This window comes from Sus scrofa, chromosome 1 (assembly GCF_054392235.1).
Source record: "Sus scrofa isolate SSC_HxYL_T2T_F1_AM1 chromosome 1, Sscrofa_HxYL_maternal_Yorkshire_Landrace_v2.0, whole genome shotgun sequence".
Classification (NCBI taxonomy): Eukaryota; Metazoa; Chordata; class Mammalia; order Artiodactyla; family Suidae; genus Sus; species Sus scrofa.
Window position 1 is genome coordinate 227,051,733 of NC_139383.1, and position 13,669 is coordinate 227,065,401.

A 13,669-nucleotide genomic window follows, 5' to 3' on the forward strand; every position below is an offset into this window, starting at 1 on the left:
GATCTAGTGTTGCTTTGGCTGTGACATAGGCTGGCAGCTGTAGCTCCAGTTAGACCCCTAGCGTGGGAACCTCCATTTGCCGCAGGCACAACCTTAAAAAGCAAAAAAAAAAAAAAAGATAGGGATAAAAGTCTTAGGAGTCTGTTCAAAGGAATTAGAGGAGAATATTTGGAGTTTTTCTATAAGGTAGAGCAGATAAATAGGGCAGTACCTGGAAGAAAAAGTTACAGTCAAGAGAGGGTGCTTTCATTTTTGTTGTTTGTTTTTATTAATGGAAGAAATAATATGTTTTTATACTAATGGAAATGATCTAATAGGCAGAAATGCACTCAAACAAAGGAAGGGACATTTGATTGTTATTTTTGAGTAGGTAAGGGAGGATGTGTAAGTTTGAGAGTTCAGCGTTGATAGGAAGATGAAAGCTGAGTACAGATGAAGGGCTTAAATTTTAGATGAGATGTGAGCATGTGAGAGTTCCTGTCTAATTCCTTCCATTTTCCTTGAAATAAAGAGCTGAGTCATTAGGTGAGGCTGAGAAGATGACTAAGAAGGGAAGAACTTTATGCTACCCTCATATAGATATTTCTAAAAGGAAATTAACTTTACAATTATCTTTTGGTAACCCATTCTAGTATCTTAAAGCCCTCATCTGCTCTTAAAAAAAAATTAAGCAATAATTAAAACATAAATAAATTGAGAATAATTATTAACCAACATTTGTTGAATATTTAAGTGCCACACATATCATGAGGTAAGTACTATTATTAAGCCCCATTTTACAAATAAGTAAAGTGATACTTGCCCAAAGTCTTACAAGTGTTAAGTGACATAGGTGCGATTGAAACTCCAATATTCACAGATAATTTATGCAAAAATAAATTGGAGAATGTATTCAGATTTTTTTAAACAAAAATAAAGGGTAAAAGTAGAATGGAGAAGCTCAGTTGAAAACAAAAATGATACTAAAAGATCCCTAAAATATCATGTAATCATTTGGAAATGTTTCTGTCTCTCCATAGTTTAATAGAAACTAGATATTTTCATATTAAAAGGATCTCTGAAAGATCGCATTTCAGCTTCATTCCCCTATGCTTAATTAAGAAAAAAACTCTTGAGACCTAAAGGTTTAGATATGATTGCTCTCAGGATTAAATGATGGATTATTTTTGTTTGTTATTCTTTGTATAATAGTTAAAAGTAATAGATACTATTTCTTAGAATTTTTTGATGAACTTTTTAAAATGACCTTTTAAACTGTATTATAATCAACAATTTTAAGACTTTCTCAAATCTATTTCCAGCAGTGTAGCTAGAAAAAAAATTACTGTTCTCTCATTTAATAGGTCTAATGGCAGCCTTTAGAACAACAAATATGTGGTATGTTTAAGCACTTTATTCTGAAATTACAGATGTAATCTTTTAAGTTCCTTATACCTACACCAAGTGTTTTGTCTTCTTGAACAAGAGTCATTGGCATCTTAGACACACTTGAGATTAAAACATAGCTTTAGTAACTTAATTGAAAATACTAAAATATATATATTTAAAATGTTAAAAGAGGAGTTCCCGTCGTGGCTCAGTGGTTAACAAATCCGTGAGGTTCTTGTTGCAGGTTCTATCCCTGGCCTTGCTCAGAGGGTTAAGGATCCAGCCTTGCCCGTGAGCTGTGGTGTAGGTTGCAGACGCTGCTCAGATCCCACATGGCTGTGGCTCTGGCATAGGCCAGTGGCCACAGCTCCAATTCAACCCCTAGCCTGGGAACCTCCATATGCTGCAGGAGTGGCCCAAGAAATGGCAAAAAGACAAAAAAAAAATTTTAAAAAATTAAATGTTAAAAGTTACTTTAGCGTCCAAGAGTTTAATACATATGTTTTGTTTGCTATGTTGGGATTTTATTTCAGGAGTCGCCTAAAGAAAGACTATGATGATTTCAGAAGACAGCCTGATCATGATAAATTTACTAGAGAACTATGGACTGCTGAAGAAGGTGAAGGAGATGCTGGAAAAGAATCTCCTAAAGTAGAAATCAGTAATAAGTCCATAGATTCCATAGAACCTCTAGACATTCTGGAAAAAGATCACTTTGATTCAGGTAGGCATTCAAACTTTATGTCAATATCTAAGTCACAAAGAAAAGTTTTAGTATCTTTTGCCCAAGATAAAGGATAATCTGCTTAATGAAGTTTATTGATTAGGGAAATCTGAGGTGTTTGAAGGTGTAGTAATGTCTTATTAAAGATTCTTCGGGAGTTGCTGTCGTGGCTCAGTGGTTAACGAATCCGACTAGAAACCATGAGGTTTTAGGTTCAATCCCTGGCCTCGCTCAGTGGATTAAGGATCCGGTGTTGCTGTGAGCTGTGGTGTAGGTCGCAGATGCGACTCGGATCCTGGGTTGCTGTGGCTGTGGTATAGGCTGGCAGCTACAGCTCTGATTAGACCCCTAGCCTGGGAACCTACATATGCCACGGGAGCAGCCCTAGAAAAGGTAAGAAGACAAAAAAAAAAAAAAAAAAAAAGTTCTTTGGAGTCATTATTAAAGTTCTAGGCATTTCTGGAACTAGTGCCTGACTCCACACTGTAGACATGTTATTGCTTATTACAGACCACACATGCTTGATGTGCATTCCCTTTGAAAAAGGTTTATCTTGGAATTCCTGTCGTGGCTCTGCAGTTAATAAACCTGACTAGGATCCATGAGGACACAGAGTCAATGTGGTATAGGTAGCAGATGTGTTTTGGATCTGGTGTTGCTGTGGCTGTGGTGTACGCCAGCAGATACAGCTCCAATTTGACCCTTAGCCTGGGAACCTCCATATGCCGAGAGTGCGGCTCTAAAAAGACAAAAAATAAATAAATAAATAAATAAAATAAATAAATAAATAAATAAAATAAAAGGGTTTATCATTCTCTTTTTATTATTATTGTTTTTGAAGCACTGTGTCTGATATTTTCTTTAAATGGAGCTTGGCAAGTGGCTAGTAATTTTGAAGATTTTTTAAAATACGGATCACCAAGGTCAATAGCCTAATAGGATCAGAGTGGACACCTCATTCTAATAAGGAGGCTGGATTAGATTATCTGTAATTCATTTCAACTCATAAGATTGTATATATTATTTCATAAGTCTAGTCAAATAAATTTCTTTAGTTACATAAAAAGTATGAAAATTTTGGTTAGAAATATATTAACCTATTGTTTTCCATGTCTTTGGTTAATTGAGAAAATAACTTCTCATCAGCCCACTTTGAGCAGATGTGAACATAATTTTTTTTACTGTAGGAATAATTAAACACCAGAAAAAACTGGACATTTTTCGTTCTTTAGAGTCTCTCTCTAAAAGTAGATAATATGAAGAACCATCTCTTTTTGATATCAAGGTTTCCCTATCTAGAAGGTGAGAACTAGACCAGATTTTTTCCAAATCTAAATTCTGACCCCTGGTGCTGGCTTAGAGAGAGAGCTAGCAACTCTCTTTAAAAGACGTCGTTTCCTTTTACACTTGCATTGGCAGCAGAATTTGACCAAAAATAATTTTGTCATTAGTAATATGTTGTTCTTAGGAATGGTTACAGTATTCAGGATTACCTTGCTTAAGTCACTTAACTTTAATTTCCATCAGTGGTACTGAGACTTTTGAATCACCCTACAAGTTTCTTAATAAATTGCTGGTTCAAAGGTTGACTTTCTTTTTTATAATTGATCTTACCATTGCTATTCAGTTGCTGTTGTATATAAACAAAATGCTTGTTTTTATAATTTTCAGATGATATGAAATTGTCAGAAACAGATTTTCCTGTGGCCAGAAGCAAGTTGTTGAAAAAGGAATTGCCTTCTAAAGATGTACCGAAGACACTGCCTAAAACACTTAAACGACAGTCCAAACAAATTAGCTATTTGGACGATAGCACAAAAGAGCTTTCCCCAAGGAAGAAAGCGAAGTTAAGCACAAATGAGACAATAGTTGAGAATGTAGAAGGTGATATGCAGATTGACTCTTTGAATCAATCAAAGCATACAGAGCCACTTTTTCCAGAGTCACTTGCCTCATTGGATTCAACACCAGTGTCTACTCTTCAGAAAGGGACCAAACCTATTCAGGCCTTGCTTGCAAAGAATATTGGGAACAAAGTGACCTTAACAAATCAACTGCCCCCTTCCACAGGTAGAAGTGCCCCTGCTATGGAAAAGCCAGTTATATCTCCTCCAGAAGCAAGCCCTATAAAGCCAGCATTGACCTGCCACACCAGTACGAAAGGTCCTTTACAGATGGTATACAAAATGCCCTGTGGCCAGTGGTTGCCCATAGATCTTCATAACAGCTCTGTAAAGATTCAGATGCAACCCGTGCTAGACCCTAAAACAGGAGAAAAAATGATGCAACAAGTTCTCATTCTTCCTAAGAATTTTGTCATTCAGCACAAGGAAGGGAAAGCAATTGCAAAAGAAATACCACCACTTCAACAAAAAGGTACAGAACAACATGTTTCATCTTTCCCACAGACAGCAAATGTAAATTCTTCTTTAACATCAATTCTTATCAGCGCAGCAGGAACTACCCAACTACCTAATACAGTTTTCAACAACACAATTTCACCTTTGATGAATGTGAGTAGTTCTAGACCACAGCCTCTGTCACCTGTAACCTCCACTAGTAATTTATTAACACCGCCAGTTAAGACTAGCCAGAGTGAGGCAGGAAAAGGCAAGAATACAATTTCAGCAGCCACATTCTCCCAGCCCATTGCTTCACCTACCATTTCCTCAACAATTCAGTCTCAGTTATCAGTAACAACACTAAGTGGATCTACAAATTCCAGTAGTTCCCTCAACAGTTTTGCACAACAGACTGCTGATTCTTCTGAAGCAAAGCAAGAACTGAAAACTGTGTGTATAAGAGATTCACAGTCAATTCTTGTTAGGACACGAGGTGGGAACACTGGAGTTGTAAAAGTACAGACCAATCCAGATCAAAATTCACCCAGCAGTTTATCTTCAAGTTCGGTTTTTACTTTTGCTCCTCAGCTTCAGGCATTTCTGGTGCCAAAATCAACAACTTCATCATCCTCTGCTTTTTCACCAGTATCTGCAACAACTACTACATCTAGTCTCCCACCTTTTGGCCAGACACCTACTTCTGTTTCCATTCCAACTGGCTTTAATACATCCGCAGGGAAAAATCTTAAACTTGCATTAAGCCAACCTTCCTGCAGTGGTAATTTAGGGCACATGATAGATAAAACTTCGCTCATGCCCTCCTCTCCCTTAAAGTCCTCTGTTTCTTCTAGCACTCTGCAACCATCAACAGTAAATTTTGGACAAACCAATGCAAATGTTACTTATACTCCAGCTAAACAGCAGCAAGTAGATTATTTCACAAAAAGTCACCCTGTTACAAGATCAGAAGCAACAGCAGGAACAAATGGAGATCTGATCAGTGGGACTCCAGTTCAGAAACTTATGCTGGTGTCGGCTCCGTCTGTTCTTTCTGGCAGTGGAACTACAGTTAATGTGACACTTGCACCAACTTCTACAGGTGTGTCTGCCCAGAAATTAGTTTTTATTAATACTGCGATTCCCAGTGGCACTTCAACCCCAACTATTGTAGCAGAACCACTGAAGCAAACTCTTGGTCCTCCATTGAATAAAACATATGTTAAGACTTCAGAGCAGCCCCAGATAGTACTAATTCCATCTACAGTGGGAACACCAATAAAAATAAATTCATCGCCAACTGTGTCTCAGATAAAAGATGTGAAAATTGGGCTAAACATAGGCCAAGCAATTGTAAATACTTCAGGCAGTGTGCCAGCTATACCATCAATTAACATATTGCAAAATGTAACCCCAAAAGGAGAAGAAAAAAGTACCAAGGGCTATGTTTTGCCATTTTCAACAAGTGGTAATTCAATTCCAGTAAGCTCAAATTTTGTGAGTCAAAATATCACTCCTGTTAATGAATCAGTGGTTTCTGCAGCAAGAACAGTAAACATGTTTTCAGTGACAGGAGCAAATGTATCTTTGGGTTCTCTTTCAGTGACCTCAACCTCTGCCTCAGTTGGGACACGACCTCCTGTTTTAGTCAGTGGAAATGATACCTCTTCAAGAATTATGCCTATCTTGTCAAATAAACTTTGCACATCAAATCTCGGAAACACTGTGGCTATATCAACTGTGAAAACAGGACATCTTGCATCATCTGTTCTGATTTCAACTACACAACCAACAGTGTCTCCTAAATGTTTAACATCAGCTTTGCAAATCCCTGTTACTGTTGCCTTGCCTACACCTGTGACTGTATCCCCTAAAATAATCAACACAGTTCCACAAGTAGCAACAGTACCAGGAGCCACACGTTCTGTATCTCTTTCCAAAAGACAGTCTCGGACTTCTGTCCAGGTGCAGTTTCAGTCACCAGGGGTTTCAACTACAGTGCCAACAAATATAAATACAAATAAACCTCAAACTGATTTCCCATCCCTTTCACCGAATCCAGGTAAAATAATGAACATCTCCAGTTTTGCTTCTCTGCCAAACCAGCAAATGTCCCCTGCTTTTGTAAAATCAACCCCTAGTTACAATTCTGCTCCATGTGGCCCTGCCATTCCCACTGCTACAGCACCATCAAATGTAACCAATGTGGTAGGAGGTCAGTTTGGTGAACCTTGTATTCAGCAAAAAATAGTCATCAATACCAGTACACCTTTGGCACCTGGTACTCAGATCATGATTAATGGAACCCGGTTTATTGTTCCACCACAAGGTCTTGGAGCTGGCAGCCATGTTCTCCTTATATCTACTAATCCAAAATATGGGACTCCCTTAGTTCTTAACAGTGGCCAAGGCATGCAGCCTATACCAGTAGATAACCAGGTCCAGAAGATCACGCTGGCATCAAATAATTCTTTAAGTGGGCAACCTATAAAACATTCTCTAAGAAGCTCTACAAAAATTGTAAACTCTCTTGGGAATACAGGCTCTCTACCCACGGTACATGCTGTACCACAGATCATAAACCCAACTTCTAAAGTTTCTGTCCCACCTCCTGCACCAGCAGTGTCACTGACTTCAGTAATTAAGTCTCCTCCAGCTACTCTTCTGGCTAAGACATCTTTGGTTTCTGCCATTTGCTCTAGTAATCCTCCACTGCCAAGTAGCACTTCAGTATTTCATTTGGACACATCCGTCAAAAAATTGTTGGTCAGCCCAGAAGGAGCCATTTTGAATACCATTAATACTCCAGCATCTAAGGTTTCTTCACTCTCTTCATCACTCTCTCAAATCGTCGTATCTGCCAATCGAAATCCTGCCTCTGTCTTCCCTGCTTTTCGGTCACCTGGCTTAGAAAAGCCTGACACAGCTGCATCTTGAATTTAGACTAAACGAGCCAGTTTTTAAATAATGGGGCATTGTTTTGACTCCCATAAAAATTTTAACTGTTTAGTATACTGTTGGAAACATACTATACATTGTGTGTGTGTGTGTGTGTGTGTGTTTTAATGTATCTTTTTATTAGCTTGCAACAAGGATTTGTTTTTATTGGGAAGGGAAAAATCTGTTCCATTTCACTCATTGGTATGAGTAGGTTTTCAGAGGTTATTTGTTTAAAATAAACAAACTAGTCAGGACGTACCTGTCTGTATAACATAAAAAAGTCAAGTTTGACTAGTTTGGAGTAAGCTAGCCTTTTGCACACTTGCATTGACATGTTTCTTCTTGAATTTGGACTGTTGCAGCGTGTATCTATGATATGGTATTCTGTCATTAGTGAAATCTTATTTTTGTTTCTGTAAAAAAAATATATATATATTTATGCATTGTGAAAATGCAGTCATGTGTAAAATTGTACATATTCCTAAATCCCTAACAGCCTGTACTAAACTATATGTACAAAGAACTATGCTGTCTTATTTATGTTTTGTTTACATAATGTATAGTTTTTTAAGTATTTTAGTAATTTTGGACCAGTGAACTGTTAGCAACAATGCAGAAGAATCTGCACGTAATAAACTGAGTTGCTGTATTTCTTTGTTGGAATACCATTTTTAAAGTGCGTTCTTGCTCCATTGAAAGATTACAAACTAAAAAATGACAGTTCTTTACAAAAAAGGAATTTACGTTAGGAAATTTGAATTAATAATAGCATTTTAACAAAGCATTACAGTTGACAAACTTTACTTCCACATATTTCATTTTCATAGTACTCTTGAGAGGTTAAATGGTGTGTCCAAGGTCACTCAACTAATGGGTGGTACGGCCAGTATGTGATCCTGATGCTTTAAATCATTTTTCCTTAACTTTTACTTCTTTCCACCTTTTCCTGTCAGTTTTAGAAACACCTTGGATTTCAGGGGGAAGTGGTGATACTTGAAGTACATTACATTGTATATACATGGTGTACAATAAATGAATGTATTTAGTATTCAACTTTTAAAACAACCTAAGACAGTTCATCTTTTGTTTGAAAAGAATCTCTAAGCCACTTCTAATAACTAATTTACTGAATTTCTTTTTTTTTTTTTTTTTTTTTTTTAGGGCCACACCTGAGGCATATGGAGATTCCCAGTCTAGGGGTCGAATTGGAGCTGCAGCCACTGGCCTACACCACAGCCACAGCAACACAGGATCTGAGCCATGTCTGTGAACTACACCACAGCTCACAGCAATGCCGGATCCTTAACCCACTGAGCCAGGCCAGGGATCAAACCCGCAACCTCATTGTTACTAGTTGGATTCGTTTCTGCTGCGCCACAATGAGAACTCCTGATTTACTGAAATTCTTATGACCCACTTTAATATCAGTTATTATTAACTCATCATTGTTAATGATCATTGTAAATCAAAATTGTAATGTGACTTTCCAAGCTCTATGTGATCTGATGAACCTTTAAAGTCCCTTTTAAGTCTAAGCAGACCTAAAAGCCCTGCTTACAGCTTAGAAGCCCACTTCATTCTATTCCTGCTTACCTCTCCAGCTTCATTTCAGTTGACCTCTGCCCTTGCTTACTGTACACTGATTTTCTTTTGGTTCCTAGAAGGTTCCAGACCTCAAGATCTTCCCATATATTCTTGTTGACATAATGTTTCACTATAGGTTCTCATTACATAAGCCCCTCTCCTTATCCCAGCCAGCATCATGGTGTTGCAGTCACTCAAGGGATTGAGGTCATAGAGTGAGGAATACCTAATAATCCTTCACAACTGTAATGAAATTATCCATATGCAATTATTTAATGCCTGTCATCCTTAAAAAGAGACTCTTGTCAGTCATCTTCATCGTCACTCCAGTAACTGACAAATAGTAGATACTCAACATATACTTATTTGTTGAGTTGGAAATCTAGTTAGCTTTTTTTCTTTCCAGCCACACCTGCAGCATATGGAAGTTCCCAGGCCAGGGATCAAATCTGAGCCACAGCTATGACTTAGGCCACAGTTGGAGCAACACCAGATCCTTAACCCACTGAGCCAGGCCAGGTATCAAACCCATACCACCGCAGAGACAATGCTGGATCCTTAACCTGCTGCACCACAGTGGGAGCTCTTCTAGTTAGTTTATTTTTTTTTAATACCCCATTTCTTCCTACAAATTTTACTAAATTAATGGATTTATATCATCAAAAAGTCAAATTCTTTTTCCTTTGCCTCAAGTTTGGTTAGGTCATGTGGATTTCTGGGATCTTGGCCAAAGAGTACAAAGTCAAATTCCTCAGTGTTCGGTGTTTAAGTATTCTTTAAAGGTCATCCATTACTACATTCACATCAAGGAAGAAAAGTCACCTCAGTCCTACCTGAAAGGCTTCAATGTGTGTGTTGCCACATTTAGTAAACAATAATTAGGCCATTTAGATGTCAGCATTCAGTATCATTTTAAATGCTAAGTTAAAACGATGAAATAACATGCTTCCTTCTGATGTGTTAGCTGTTTTTTCTCATTACCTATGATCTTCTCTACAAAAAAAAATTCCTGTAATTTATATATATATATATATATGTGTGTGTGTTTGTATGTGTAGATATATATATATATATACATACACACATACACAATACAATACTACATGGCTATTTAGAGCCATGCTTTCATTCCAAGGTTTCAGTTTTAATTGGTGTATTTAATAATTGACAGCAATTGCTTTTATGATCAAAGTGCTGTGTATAACATACTCTAAGATAAATGAAAATGTTTACTTGATCCAGGATGTCATTGACTTGGAATTTAGAAATATTTGATGTTAAAAGCTTGAGAAGGAAGCAGGTTCTGAAAGTGATGTAAGAAATCTGATGAGTTTAGTTTTTCAAAACTACACTGTAGTTTTGAAAAACATAGAAATGATAGACAATTTACCTTAAGTTCCAAATTTGTTTGGCTGTTACCTGAACCTGAAGCCTCATTGTCACTATGATGCTGTCCTCTAACCCAGGTATTTTTATTCAGTTCAAAAAGCATTTGCTACTCATGCCATAGTGCTTAATATTTGCTTCTTTATTAACAAGAAAAATGAAGGGCATGGCATGGTTCATGTACTTAGAGTCTAAGTTGGAGACAAAATCTGTGAAAAAAAATTGCAGTTAAAAAATAACATGGGGTTCCCATTGTGGCTCAGCAGTAACAAACCCAACTAGATTTGATCCCTGGCCTCACTCACTGGGTTAGTGTCCAGTGTTACCAGTGTGGTCACAGATGTAACTCAGATCTCATGTTGCTGTGGCTGTAGTGTAGGCCGGTAGCTGTAGCTCCAATCTGACCCCTAGCTTGGGAACTTCCTGTGCCTCATGTGCGGCTCTAAATGCAAAATAATAGTGTATGAAGAAGTACTAGAGAACTAAAAGTACATGTTCTTATGTATATAATCATTCTTAATGTAGTTAACAAATTCAAAACAAAATTACCAACATAAAGTCAAATTCAGAAAGTTGTATATTCATTCTGCACATTTACTGAGAACCATATAGTTCAAAAGATGTTGTGGGAACAGCATAGATAAGTAAGATCCCATCCTTGTCCTCAACACAAAAATCAAAAGAATATAACAAAAGTAATTGTCAGAAGAATAAAGATAAAAGAGTTTCAGTAGGGAGGTGCCAGAGGTTTCATACAGGATGTGGCATTTGTGATGGGAAGTGTATTTAGAACCAAGCCTGCAAAGACCAGTGTCAGAAAATCACAAGGAAGTTAACCATATTGTATATTTGAAAGTTGCTAAGGGAGTAGATCTTAAAAGTTCTCATCACACACAAAAAATTGTATAGCTGTGTGGTGATTAATATTAATTTAGTATCGTTATTTGTCAGTGATACCTCAATTTCTGGAACATACAGAGAACAGAGCTATTGAGTTTGAATGGAACATATTATGGATTAAGAGAACTAACGGGGAATGATTAAAAAAATAGGTTGGAAAAAAAAATGGAGTTCTCATTGTGGCTCAGGGGGTTAACCTGGCTAGTATCCTTGAGGATGTGGATTGTGGGTTTGATATCTGCCTCACTCAGTGAGTTAGGGACCTGACATTGCCACAAGCTGTGGCATAGGTCACAGATGCAGCTTAGATTCGGTGTTGCTGTGGCATAGGCCAGCTGTAGCTCAGATTGACCCCGGGCCTGGGAATTTCCATATGCCACAGGGGTGGCCCGAAAGAGAAAAAAACTAAAAACAGTAGGTTGAGTTGGGGAAATGAACTGAAAAGTATGCTGAAAGTAACTGGGGAGCTACTGGGCACACGTGGCTATCTAGATTTGCAAAACACTATCGTAGGAATTATAATTCTATCAAACTTCAATTTGAGCAAACGTAGCATCAGTTAAGTAAAAGCAGTTGAACTGAAGAGGTTTTTTTTTTTTCTTTTTAAGGTCACACTTGTGACATAAGGAAGTTCCTGGATCAGGGGTTGAATAGGAGCTCCAGTTGGGGCCTACACCACAGCAACACAGGATCTAAGCCACATCTGTGACCTACACCGCAGCTTACAGCAACACTAGATCCTTAATTCACAGAGCAAGGCCAAGGAATGAACCCACATCTTCGCAGAAGCAATATCGGGTCCTTAATGCACTGAGCCGCAGCAGGAATTCCTGAAAAGATATAATTTAAATTATTTCTAAAGAGAGAAAACGCAGTCAGATATCATGCTATGGATGTTTAGGAGTTGGCTATGTAAACCTTAATCAAACCTGCAGGTGATGTTTATCTTGAGCCCCTACAGCTTAACCCTCTCCCTTTGACGACTCAGGAAGTCTGATACTCTCCCACCTCTGCCCAGGGCTGCATGTGGAAGAGTGGGGGCCACTTGGGAAAAGCTGGAATTTAAACTACTTCAGCCACTTTTTATCTGTTTTGATTATTTTCTTATTTCAGTGAAACTTCTCTCAGCCAAGCTGCCAATCGACTTTCTTTTTTTTCTCATGGGAGATAATCCAGCTTTCATAAAAGGGAAGACTTCCTTCCAATTCTTTGTGAAAGCCAATCTTCTCTAGGGTCGTGCTTCTGACATATATGACTAATGTTTGTACACTTTGGGATATTTCTTCTCAATTTCTACACAGTAAATTCTCTCTTCAATTTCCTGCAAATTTGCATCATGTGTTCTTGATGTAGTTCAGACAGTATTTAGCTGAAGTTTTTGAATCTCACTTTTAAACTCTTTTCAGACTGCAAAGACTTTGGCCTTTTGGAGAGCATTCACTTGAACTCTAAGTGATTTGTTCATTTAATTTTCTTCACTTAACTGTTTAAATAGTCCTTGGTTTTTCTTCTGGCCTTTTTAAGGCAACATTTATTAGCATCAGTGTATTTCAAGTTGGCTTCCAGGGAGTTCTCTATTTTCTGATTTTATCTAATTTCAAGTTGCCATCAACCATGTAATCTCTAGAGAAAGCAGGCAGACTTGTCTTTAGTACAGTTTCAGAGATTTTACTGGGCTCTCTTTATCATTATTTTTCTTTTTATGGCTACAACTGGGGCATGTGGAAGTTCCAAGGCTAGGGGTTAAGTCAGAGGCACAGCCACCAGCCTACACCACAGCCATAGCAATGCCCAATCCTAGCCACACTTGTGATCTACTCTGCAGCTTGAGGCAACGCCTGATCCTTAACCCACTGAGCCACAATAGGAACTCCTCTTACAGTATTTTTGTTCAATGACATATTGTTTTTGGCTGCACCTGCATCATGTGGAAGTTTTTGGGCCAGGGATTGAACCTGCACCACAGCAGTGACCTGGGCCACCGCAGTGACAACACCAGATCCTTAACACAATGTGCTAGAAGGTAACTCCAAATAACATTTTTTAAATGTATGTAAATAAGTCTCTTTATTCAGTGTTTTTTCCTCTCTGTGCAAGCTTTTTTTTTGTGCAAAAAAATGATGGTTATGCGACACTGGTATTTCCAATGACACAAGAGGATTTTAGGTGGTTTACTGAGTAGGCATCAAATAACAGTGAGTCACATAGTGAGAAAGTCATTTCTTTCTCTTGCAAGCCTTCTAATTACGTCAAAAACTTTTCTCTGATTCTTGCTAATCTCCTTCTTTAATAACAAGGACAAGTCTCAAGTTGACAGCCTTCTGTGACCGTCAGTATCTTACTAGGTTTCAGTAAAAGCAATTTGCTTTCATTATCTTCATTTTTATAGTTATCTTCTACTTATGGAAAATGAGACTGATGTTTCATT

At 37.8% G+C, this 13,669-nt stretch overlaps 1 protein-coding gene across 10 annotated transcripts in view; it reads left to right on the plus strand.

The window, feature by feature from the left end:
• Nucleotides 1-8,020, plus strand: part of BRD10 (bromodomain containing 10) — a 120,269-nt gene extending 112,249 nt beyond the window's left edge. For all 10 annotated transcript variants that reach the window (XR_014821838.1, XM_084986103.1, XM_003121915.6 and 7 more), the window contains 2 exons: nt 1,902-2,092; nt 3,764-8,020. Coding sequence is in view for 9 of the 10 variants with exons in the window: in XM_084986103.1 (XP_084842229.1) it covers nt 1,902-2,092; nt 3,764-7,368 (3,796 nt within the window). In the remaining variant the exon portion in view is untranslated. The remainder of the gene's footprint in view (nt 1-1,901; nt 2,093-3,763) is intronic.
• Nucleotides 8,021-13,669: the final 5,649 nt, after the last annotated feature.